Source organism: Pelmatolapia mariae, linkage group LG10_11 (assembly GCF_036321145.2).
Source record: "Pelmatolapia mariae isolate MD_Pm_ZW linkage group LG10_11, Pm_UMD_F_2, whole genome shotgun sequence".
NCBI classification, from domain to species: Eukaryota; Metazoa; Chordata; class Actinopteri; order Cichliformes; family Cichlidae; genus Pelmatolapia; species Pelmatolapia mariae.
Window position 1 is genome coordinate 30,185,828 of NC_086236.1, and position 12,298 is coordinate 30,198,125.

The 12,298-nt window shown below is 46.6% G+C and overlaps 1 protein-coding gene across 5 annotated transcripts in view; it reads left to right on the top strand.

Annotated features, from left to right (window-relative positions):
* The window catches only part of ascc3 (activating signal cointegrator 1 complex subunit 3), a 159,634-nt gene that overhangs the window by 111,212 nt on the left and 36,124 nt on the right, over positions 1-12,298 (top strand). For all 5 annotated transcript variants that reach the window (XM_063488583.1, XM_063488582.1, XM_065471801.1 and 2 more), the window contains exons 15-21: positions 7,913-8,104; positions 8,425-8,649; positions 9,031-9,150; positions 9,941-10,105; positions 10,642-10,728; positions 10,865-11,041; positions 12,047-12,272. In XM_063488583.1, coding sequence (XP_063344653.1) covers positions 7,913-8,104; positions 8,425-8,649; positions 9,031-9,150; positions 9,941-10,105; positions 10,642-10,728; positions 10,865-11,041; positions 12,047-12,272 — 1,192 coding nt within the window. The remainder of the gene's footprint in view (positions 1-7,912; positions 8,105-8,424; positions 8,650-9,030; positions 9,151-9,940; positions 10,106-10,641; positions 10,729-10,864; positions 11,042-12,046; positions 12,273-12,298) is intronic.

The window sequence follows — 12,298 nt, forward strand, 5'->3', positions numbered from 1 at the left end:
GCTGCATTTTGTATAAGTTCATACTCCAGTTTAAATAAACAACAACACTAAAGCTATTCTGTTATACCTGTATGTAAAATATACACTGCACCCAAAATATTTCATAGTTCAGCAAAACTGATCAATCTAAGAAAATTAAACCTACTCCATCCTCCCTATTCTGGTATTTTAAAGAGTACTTAGCAGAAATATTAAGCGAACTAACTAATAGGGTTGCAAACTCCCAGCAAAAGAAAATGGGGAACCACCCCCCACCCTCCACCTGATGATGCTTAATCGATGTAATCAACTTTAATTTGATGCAGGGTGAAAAAAATGCACAGAAATAAATTATTTTTCAAGAATAATTAAATAGATTCAACATCTTTCTTCAACAGAATTGCAGACTGCACAGATGGTACCTTCCCAAAGGTTCAAGGTTCTTTATTTGTCACATGCATAGTTATACAAGTATAACACACAGTGAAATGTATCCTGACACGCTCCTCAACATGTGCAAAAAAAGGGGGGGGGGGGGGTAGAGGAATAACATTATAAATATATATATATATATATAGAGTATATACATTGGGTGAATGTGCAGTAGTAGCAGCAAGCAGGTGAATTCTGTACATTAATATGAATAGACATCTGACTATTTTACAGAATGGACAATATAAACATATTTAAACTTAAAGGAATTGAGTGTCTGGAGGAGAGTCTCAGTCAATTATAGATGATGTGAGAGGGCGGGTGTGTGTGTGTGTGTGTTTAGGGCCCGGATGGCTTGAGGATAGAAGCTCCTCTTGAGTCTCTCTGTCCTTGCCCGGATGATGCGGAACCTTCTACCAGATTGCAGAAGTTGGAACAGTTTGTTGCCAGGATGGGACGGGTCCTTCAGTATCTGCGTTGCTCTAGTCCAGCATCTCCTGGTGTAGGTGTCCTGAAGCGGGGGGAGAGCAATCCTGCAGCAGCGTTCTGCTGTACGGATCACTCTCTGGAGAGCTTTTTGGTCCTTCACACAGCTGTTTCCAAACCACGATGTCATGTTCTGTGTGAGGATGCTCTCCACAGCGCCTGTATAGAAGATCCTGAGGATCTTTGGAGAGACCCTGAACTTCCTCAGTTGTCGTAGGTGGTACAGGCGCTGCCTAGCCTTTTTGGTCTGGGCCTGAATGTGGGCAGCCCATGTCAGGTCTGAGGAGATGTGGACGCCAAGATACTAAAAGGACTGCACCCTCTCCACTGGAGCTCCATTAATGATAATGGGCTTGTAGCCTCTGTGCTGACTCCTTCTGAAGTCCACCACCAGCTCCTTGGTCTTGCCGACGTTCAGCTGGAGGTGGTTGTCCTGGCACCACGATGCCAGATTCTTCACTTCGTCCATGTAGGCCGCCTCATCGCTGTTGGAGATGGCGCCCAACACCACTGTGTCGTCAGCAAACTTCACAATGGTGTTGGAGCCGTGGGTGGCCACACAGTCTGAGGTATAGAGGGAGTAGAGCAGTGGCGAGAGGACACACCCCTGTGGTGCTCCTGTGTTGATGGTGATGCTGTTGGAGACACACCTACCCACCCTCACCACCTGAGTTCTGCCAGTGAGGAAGTCCAACACCCACGCACACAGACGGCTGTTGAGTCCCAGATCCCTCAGCTGTGTGAACAGTCTGCTGGGCACTATAGTGTTAAACGCTGAACTGTAATCAACAAACAGCATTCTCACATAGTTACCCTGTTTCTTGTCCACGTGGCTGAGGGTGGTGTGCAGGACGTGGGCGATGGCGTCCTCAGTGGATCTGTTGGGTCGGTAGGCGAACTGGAGCGGATCTGTGGTGTCTGGGATGGAGGAGGAGATGATGTTCTTCAGCAGCCTCTCAAACACCTTCATTACTACCGAGGTCAGCGCAACTGGCCGGTAATCGTTCAGGGATGAGGGTTTGCTGTTCTTGGGCACCGGGATGATGGTGGATCTTTTGAAGCATGTGGGGACCACAGACTTCGCCAGGGACTCGTTGAAGATGTAAGTGAACACACCTGCTAGCTGGTCAGCACAGCAGCGCAGCAGACGGCCGGTGATGCCGTCTGGCCCCGCCGCTTTCCTTGTGTTCACTCTCCTCAAAAAGGAAAAAGTACTGTAGCTTACTAGGGTATATTAGACTTAACAGTTACTATATACAGTAATGGACTTCTATACATTTTACATCAGATTAAAACTTTGGGTGTAAGATTCAGATAATTATTTATTAAAAGCTAGACATTTTAAATGAGAATAAGAAAGAAAAGTATTTCTTTGTGCCCCCTTTTCCCTGTTCATGCCCTATCGGCCCCCCTGGCTAAACTTTGCTAGATCCGCCCCTGCACAGTTACCAGCCGTCAGCTGCGTAGAAAAGGATCCTGGTCTAGAAAGTAATATTAAATAAATTCTAACAACAGCTTATCAAGCTTAAACGTGCTGCTGTTGTTCAGCCGCTGGTTTCCTATTTCTGGTGCAAAGTGGGCCAAAAACAAAGAAGAGAGACGGACTCGCGACAGAAAAGCCGATCAGCTGATCATTAAGCAGTTTCATGAAGTAGCAGCAGGAGAGGGAGAGAGAGAGAGGCAGTCGCTCCATATATCGGTTATTAAGCTTAACATGGGAATGCTTTACAACCATTCAGAGATGAACTTACACACTTGCTTTACTTCTCTCTGGGATAACTTCCTCGGAGATGAAATGCTGGTTTGCTAGCGAGGCTACAAATACACACAGCCGCTCTATCACGTGACGCATACTGCTCCTACGTGCTACAGTTATGAGCCGAGTTACGCCATGTCGCAAGTTTTGTGAGATGCTTTTTTGATATTTAATGGATCGGATTACATTTTTTATTTCTCGCCGATATCCGATCCAGTAATTTAGGTCAGTATCGGACCGATACCGATACGTAATATCGGATCGGTCCATCTCTAGGTACAACCAGTAGCCTTGTGGGCGAGCATAGTGGTGAGATGTTTCCTGTAGTAGGTCACCAGCCCTGTTCACATCTCAGGAGAGAGTTCCTCTACATCCACCTCTGGCACCTTGAAGATTCAGCTCCTAAAATGTTCTGTAGGCTGGCCGGGATGCTCCCTGACTCTTCTTCAGCTACTTCTTTGTGTCTTGGTCCTTATCATGTTGATGCATCCACAGCAGCTTGTGAACACTGCAAACTTCCAAACCATTACAGCATACTGTGTTAGTAATGGTGTTTCTGGAGGCTGTGGTAACCTGTATATCAGTAATCAGCTCCTTCTGTGGGGTCAGCTTTGAGCGGACCCATCCTCATGATTGTTCTCATGAGTGAGGCGTAGCTGCCATGAAGGCAGACTCTGACACAGCGCTGCATTACCTGACTGAAACTTTTAACTTGGTCATCGCCCAAACTGTAAAAGTGACGGTACGTGGGCTGTGATGTGAGAGGAGGAGCTGATAGCAGTAAGAACATCAGAGTAAATGCTCTTAGCATCACTCACAGGACCCATTTTTGGAAGTGCGTCATCACTGGAAACCAGTCCCAGCTGGGCTCTGTTTCTCTTGTATTGTTCTAGACGTTGCCTCAGCGTACCGCGGTAAGATGGAATCAGCCAATTAAATCCTTATTTCGCACGTCTGTCATGTTTCTGTGTGCTTACAGCAGATGGTGGTGAGGGACGTTTAAAAGATTTAAGAACTCTCACAGAGATCTCTGATAACTCCAGCAGAGCCGGATCACTCATCCTACTGTTGAACAGCATTTGGTAACATCTCACGTACAACATGTGCTGATGAGCACGTCGGGTAATATGGTGAAAGTGTGACAACAGTATCCCGGTACAACGATGAGGTCACTGCTCCAGACCGTGACGCTGTGACATGTGACCACAGACAGTAATAACCATGGAGGCTTTTATCGAACGCTGCCTCAGAGACCAAACACGTTTCTGTCAGCACACTGACACCTTCAACTGTTTCTGCTTCCTGTCTGACCAAATACTAAACTGTTACTGGATTATTGCTTTACTCATTAGATAGTACTGACTTTATTGGTACAGATTTACTGTCTACTCATAGAGTGAAGTATGAAGTGCCACCAGCAGCTGTAGTACTTCCTGTATTGATCATCATTACGATATAAAAACAGCTGAACAATATGGCAAACTGGATAAACTGTGCTTCTTCTCTCTGGAGCTACAGCAGCAGGCTGAGAGGTGAAGTGTGGTGCTCGTGAGTGGAGACGTATCCTCTGCCTCTCTGCAGCACTAACAGCCTGTCTGCTGGAGCACCACACATGGCCATCAACGGCCACTAAATGAATCCACAATTAGCCATCATGGCTCAATACAGCAAAGTAAATGAAGAGAGCGTGATAGCAGCGGGCTGTGGGAGAGCCCATTCACCACAGATCACAAGTATCATTTGTCACATTTTCACAGTGATATTTGAAATCTCAGCTTTGAAGCTGGAGTGTGCTGCACAAAAATACTGTTTCTACCACACATCTAACAAGGCTTCAGTAATGTGCGCTACCACTCAAAGCACCAGGGATGTGCAGAGCTGGATTGGATTGTCACAAATTTGAAACCCGTTTCACTTAGATGTCTAGAGTCTTTGAATTTTGGGGTAATTTAGTTTAGCTGTGGTGTAAGCTGATGTTCTTTCCATGGGCATAGGCGTGAGAGACGGTGAGTGGAGCTGGCAGCTTGCTGTCTGTGTACTGACGGAGCTGTGCAGCAGGAGCTGCAGCCAGCGGCAGGCCTAATGGAAGCTGATCAGGAGCTTAGGTCACTGCCATCTCAAATATAGTCATGGCACAGCAGACGTCAGCACTAACTCACCTTAGATTAGAGGCTGGAAGCATGTCTGTAACACACTCTGACACCTCAAAAAGAAGCCTCAGCCACAGCATTTCAATTACCTGCTTCCCCAGGAAAGTGCACAGCCTTACCCTGAAGACTCCACCGCACGCTGTCAGAGAAACCTTCATGTTCCTCGGGAGAGAAGCTTCTAGTGTTTCTGCTTCACTGATTTTAAAAGAGATGCTCTCATTTATTAATGCATTTATATATTAGTTTGTTTGTTTGGGATGAGAGGACTGATTGAGCCCAAATCTCCCGTACGTGCTGGACGCCTGCAGTTCCCTCAGATTTACATGCACTCAGTTTCATAACTAAATAATACAAATATATCTCCTTTGTGGCGATAAATAATCAATAATCAGTTGGTCATCTTGTAGACGGACAGCTCCACCTTCTTGAACTGAAGGCAGCCACAGTAGCACATGGACCAGTTCTCCAGTGCAGCTTCACACCCAGCTGACTGTCTCCTTCCCTTCTCTGTATTATTGTAGGTACCTGACAGTATGAAGCAGCTTGAGGCAAATGTATGAATAAAATTTAATTGAATGAGAAACGCTGGACTGTGAAATCTATATCATGTGATTCATACGGTTTTCATATTTAACAACTGCTCAGTGAGCGGACGGCACAACACAGCAGAGCCTCCTCGTCAGGCCAGGACTCTGTTCACACCTACAGGCCAGTGGACACTCTTCAAGGATGAGGATGTAACATCCTGGACAGGGAGGAACGCTGGTTTGAGGGCGGAGTCAAGGAGGCCATTTACGTGAAAAGGGAAAGACCATCTCTGAATGGAGGAGGGGGCCTAAGGGTACATCTGTCACCTTCTTACAATGCTGTGATTGCAGCCATTCCCCTGTGAACTCTCTGTGAATGGTGGAGAAGCATCAAGACGCTCAGTGGGGCCTCGTGTCACATGAGACAGGAGCGCTGCTCTCAGAGGGAACAACGTATGATGAAATGTGATTACTCAGAAAAACAATCGTATTTATTTGTAATAAGCATTTTTCAAATGAGGCGTGATGACACTCACCATGGCCAAGACGAGCACTAACAGACCCCACTGATCCCCTCAGTGTGTGGTTGTGTCACTGCTGTGTGATTTAGAAGCATCCTGATGTTGGTGTGGGTGACTCAGGCAGAGAGGGAGTATGAAGGACGGACAACAGTGTGTTTCCATGAAACAGGTTGTGTTGCTGTGACTTCTGACCACACAGCTGAATGTCCACACTCAGCTGTGGACACACAAGCTTGACACACAGGGACAAGCGTACTGAAAGCTCCTGCAATGAATAATTTCAGGGTGGATTGAAGGTTCTGTGAGTCGCCATCTTGACTTGGTGAAAGAAACCAGGAATGCGTTTCAGGCTTGGTGAGCGTGTGGTGGAGGAAGTGAGAGTGCGTCTTAGAAAGCGTCTCTGATCCGTCTGCAGACCAGTGCTGTCAGTCTGTACCACACAGACCTTTGTGTGGATCATAGCTGTTACAGCTGTTCTGAGATCAGTGTTGACATCTTTTATGGTTTGTGTGACTGTATGTGAGAGCACAATCACAGAGACCAACAGCATCACAGCCTTCCTCTAAGTCTTCCTCAGCACCCACTTCCACTCTGGTCACAGTGTTTATACAGAGCTTAGAGCACGTGCAGTTACAAAGACCATCATGATGGCTGCGTACAGACTGAATGTAAGGGTTTGAAAACTGAAACCAGTGTGGGAGTTTTTAAACGTGCACTCTTGTTAATGGCCACAGTGGGAAATGCCACTGGCTGTAAAACACGGCTGTGTGGAGAGGCCTTACTGCTCATCAGTGTATGACCTGAGGAAACCCTTTGTGTGCTCTCGTCATTGCTTTTATTAATGATGATGTCATTTACAGAGAAAGCATGACTGAGGATGTGACTGTGCGTGGACCTCAGATCCTCCGGTTTCAAAAGTCAAGATGCTGTCGAGGTTTCACAGCAGGACTCTGCAAACCGTTATTCAAAGTCAAAGTAAACTTTAGTGTCTGCTGTATCCAGTGCAGCATACAGAGAGACGAGCAGCCAGGCAAAAAAACCTGAGAAATATACACTTAAGACTCAGAGGATCAAGAGAAATTACAATTTAAACACATTTACAATTTACAGTTTAGACGATGATCATGTGGTGATGTCTCACTGGATATCACAAAGATGACATTTGTGTTTAACACAGACGTTATCTCCTCAGTCACTGATCTAAACCCAGAGAAAGGCTCAGCATTGATGAGACGGTGAAACCTGTGGGTGAGTAACCGTCTCCAGTTTGGGAACATGTCAGACAGCTTTTCTCCTGTATGGAGACGTCTGCTTATTTCCCTGGGACTCGGCGCCTTGAGGCAACTCTGGTTGTGATTTGGCGCTACATGAATCACGCTGAATAAAATGAAAAGAGACTGAAAAAGAAAACAGCCGTGTTATTAAAACTGCAGTATTTTGAATAGACCAAGTTAAAGCTGGCAGTAACTTGTGTAGTCATTAGTCAGTGAGGCTAACCAACAAATGTTTTTGGCTTGTGGCAGCAAACCTTTACCTCTGTGACATTTTACCTGCACAGTCAGCCTCCAGCTTTTATCCACAGGGTTTGCATACAAATGCAGACAATCACTGCAATCCAAACATTCATGGAGTGTGTGAGGCAGACAGCTGCTGGCAGTAATGGGATTTCTCTTTGCCGTGCAGAAGCCTGCTGGGCGCTGACCTCCATTTAGATGCCCAGAGAGAGAGATAAAGCCTTGTGATGAGGACTCCCCCCGTGGCCGGCCAGGTCACAGGGCTGCTGTCAGTCACAGCACACATCTCACTCTGTGTGCATGTGCTCTGAGCTGCAGATGCTGCTGGAGTGTGCAGCAGACCTACAGCCGTGTGCATGTATTACACTCTGCTTTAGCAGGCTGGCAGTGCCTGATTACTGCATGTTGTCTCCGTACTGTACAGGAAATGTTTGATTCCCGACTGCTGCTGCTGTTTTGTGTAAACAGTTTTCTCAGTCAGCTGAGAGTCTGAGACTGGACTCACCTCCACTCTTTCTGAAACTCCTTCTTTGACCATCTCTTTCAGATCCAGCGCTCCAGGAACAAGCAGATGAAAGAAATGTTTCCTGAAGGTTTTGGAATCCACCATGCTGGCATGCTGCGCTCTGACCGCAGCCTGATGGAGAGCATGTTCTCCAGAGGCCACCTCAAGGTCCTGGTCTGTACCGCCACCTTGGCCTGGGGAGTGAACCTGCCGGCTCACGCTGTCATCATCAAGGTCCTTCATGGATTTAATGTGTTTGTGCCTGCTACCCTGAGGGAGCTCAGAGCGTCCTTTACTTTGCACATTTCATCTAAAGTCAATGGTTGAGGGCTTTTAAGTGTCTCACAAATGTGAACGTTATTCCTTTAAAAGCCTCACTTATCTGCAGTCAGCTTGTGAGACCATGCACTGATGTTTAACATGGTTTTATTTGTTATTTTAGTTTCAGAATGCTGAGATGCTGTAAAGATTCACTGGGTGATATCACTCTGACTCGGTTACTCTGCGCGGCGTTCTCCGCCTGCACTCACACACCTGTCTCTGCTCTGATGCAGGGTACCCAAATTTACGATGCCAAGCGCGGCGCTGTGGTGGATCTGGGCATCCTGGACGTCATGCAGATTTTTGGAAGAGCAGGTCGTCCGCAGTTTGATAAGTATGGTGAGGGGACCATCATCACCACCCACGACAAGCTGAGCCATTACCTGACCCTGCTCACCCAGCAGAACGCCATAGAGAGTCGGTTCCTGGACAGCCTGGCCGATAACCTCAATGCTGAGGTAACACAGTTTCCTTCTGCTTCACTTTGAACAAAGTTTAGCTTCCACAGTCCTAACAGGGCAGCGATGATATACAGACAGGTGAAAAAAGGGTAAGAACCAGTGTACCAGTATACCTGTTACCCTTAAATAACCAGGATAGCACATAGCTAACATTTAACATGGACTACAAGCCGGCTCAGGTCATAGTGTTTGAAACAAGCTCTGTCTTCAAATCTGTGAACTTACCTCAGTTGTAAAAATCTGTTTTACATCTTTAAGAAAAGGATTAATAGCACGTGTTGCTGGGCAGAGTAGAGAGGAGCAGCTGTGCTTTCAGGTAGTGTCCATTAGATGGCGACAGAGGTCTGTGAGCCGGTGTTCTCCTCTGTCCTGCTACAGATTGCTCTGGGAACGGTCACCAACGTGGAGGAAGCTGTGAAGTGGCTCAGTTACACCTACCTTTATGTTCGCATGAGGGCCAACCCGCTGGCGTACGGCATCAACCACAGAGCCTCTCAGGTTGGTCCAGATCCCCGGAGGGCAGGGGCGTACACTGGTGTGGAAAAGTGCTTTTTTTATATGTTTGTCTCACTTAAATGTTTCAGATCATCAAACAAATGTAAATATACAGATACACGTAACACAAAGTTTCTAAATGAAGGTGTTTATCATTAAGGGGAGCCAAATCCAAACCTACATGGCCCTGTGTGGAAAAGTGCTTCCCCCTAAAGCTGATCACTGATTGGACCACAGCAGCCAGAAGGGGGCAAACACTTTTTCACAATGTTTACTGCAAAACACGCAAATGATGAATAGAAACAATAATAATACTTTTATTTGTGTTACATCAAAGATAAGTGTCCAACACACAGCTGCACACACATTCAGCTGACCTGATGAGCCGAGGGAGGCTGTAACTGTGACGTGTATGCAGGGGCCTGTACGTGTGGAGCTTTCTGTGTGGATTTCACTGGGAGCCCATGAAGGGAACTTAAAAACATGTGATGTGTCAGCTTTGGCTGGCTGTGCACCGACACGAGGAAGGAGAGAAGAAAGATCAAGTGTGTGTACAAGTGCAGAGTAAAAGTAGAAGGTTCATTTCTGCAGGATTTCTTGGAGGACTTCAGAGATTCAGACTCTGCTCAGAAGTGACACCAAGGTTCTTAGCACATGGTGTATGAAATGTTAGACGAGGTCATAACTGAATTATAAATGAACGTTGTGATTTAAATGTATTTAAAACACAATCATAAGAGAAAAACAAAGTTGTTGTGAGTATTGAAGTCTTTCTCGTGCTGCGGGAGCTCAGATGGATCCAGCTTTGGAGCTGTACAGGAAGGATCTGGTGGTGGAGTCGGGCAGGAAGCTGGATAAGGCCAGGATGATCCGCTTCGATGAGCGCACCGGCTACTTTGCCTCGACAGACCTGGGCAGGACTGCGAGCCACTTCTACATCAAATATAACACCATAGAGGTAAACGCTCTCAGACGCCCCACATGTTCACTCTGTTCACTGCAGAGGTCGATGGAGCATCACACACAGACTCTGACTCAGTCAGACACACACAGGCTAAACTCATGCAGTGCTGTTGGGTTGGACACACTCGTACTGGGAGACAGGACTGTATTAGGCCATGCATTTATATACAGCTAGCACTGATCAACATTAAACTTCATCCTGCTGGATATGTTGATAAAAGCATCACTTATAGATGAGCTGTAATGTTTTTGTAGTACATGTGTTTAAGTGCATCCAGGTGAGAACCTGCAGACTGCAGAGCAGCATCGAGCCATGATAAAAGAGAAAGTGCCACGTTTAGAGCCGCTCACAGTGCTTCTGTTCAAACATGTTCCAACTATTAGAAACACCGAGTGCATCACAACCATTCATAGTGTCCTTCACACAGGCTGCAGGAGCTTCTCATTAGCAGTTTACAGTTCCTGTAAGCACAATACACGCTCTGGTTGATCAAATAATCACGAACGTTTCTCTTTCCTCCACATGTGAAGACGTTCAATGAACATTTCAACTCTCAGCGAACAGAAGCCGACATCCTCAGCATCGTCTCCAAAGCTGAGGAGTTTGAACAACTCAAGGTGAGCTGTGGCCGTCGGAACTTATATAGTTATATGAGTGAAATAGTACAGTTTGTGTTCATCCAATAAAAAGCTCTGTTACAACTGAACACAGCTCATATAATCCAGCTCGGTGTGTGTTGCTGTGTGTCGCCAGGTTCGAGAGGAGGAGATGGAGGAGCTGGAGCAGATGCTGTGTAACTACTGTAAGCTTCCAGCTGCAGGAGGTGTGGAGAACGGCTACGGCAAAGTCAACATCCTGCTGCAGACGTACATCGGCCGAGGAGAAGTGGACAGCTTCTCGCTCATCTCGGACCTGTCCTATGTTGCACAGGTGGGGACAGCACGGCGAGGTGCTGCAGGACGTTGCTGTTGGAGCGCTCGCATTGCATTTACCCATCTGTTATATACACACAGTCAGACCCATACTGTGGTATTTGCTGCCACACTAACTCTGACTCAACGATTTTAAATCACTGTAGATTTTGGGATTTTAATGGAAACAAAAAGAGGCGGGGCAAAAGTACGCAGGTGGAAAAAATAAAAAACCTGATGACATGATTGAAAATGAAATAATTAGAATGACATCAGAGGATGTTGGTGCTGATGGTTCCACACGAGCCTCGCTCTAAAACTAGAGAAGCTCATTTCCTGTTGACGTGTGATGGACAGCTGAGCACTGATCATGTGACTTTGACTTGTCCCCCAAAATGAGATTTCCTGTTTAGTTTTAGTCACACAGGTGTACAGACTGGTCAGTGAGCAAACACCGTCAGTGGAGAAAACTGTGTAAAAAACTCATGAGTGATGCTGGGGTCGTAGTTTGACTGCACGAGTCGACGAGGCTGCAGCTGTGAAACTACAAAGAGCGTAAAAACGTGCACGTGCCACTCTGCTCAAGAACCAACAAAACCTGCATACATGTCATTACATATGATCCCAGTGTTTGTTAAAAATGACGTTTTCAATTCAAAACTGAAAAGATAAAAAACATTTATTATAATATTTGCTTTCATCCTTTTATTAAATCAATAGTTTGACTGTTCACAGGAAGATCCAGGCCTTCCTGTGTCCACCTGCTCTTAAACACAGGCCTCCCACCACACTGCATGTACTGTACCACATGGTCACATGACATTATCAGCTGACTAAATCACAGGAGCAACACTACCATGTGACCTCTGGACGCTCGGTCAGTGAACAGCTGTGTCCAACCTGCACGTCTGAACCTGCTCTTCATCACGCGATGAACGATGCTGAGCGATGTGCCCACCAGCTGCTCCTCTGCTCCGTTTAGTGTGGAACCTCTGGCTGATGTTTTTCCCACTGTCACCCACAGAACGCTGCTCGCATCGTGAGGGCCTTGTTTGAGATCGCTTTGAGGAAGCGCTGGCCGGCTATGACCCATCGACTGCTCACCCTGTGCAAGGTGATCGACAAGCGGCTGTGGGGCTTTGCCCACCCCCTCCGACAGTTCCCCAACCTGAGCCCCGTCGTGCTGAACCGCTTGGAGGAGAAGAAGCTGACTGTGGACAAACTCAAGGAGATGAGGAAGGATGACATTGGTGAGTGCAGTCCAGTGTTTGTGTTT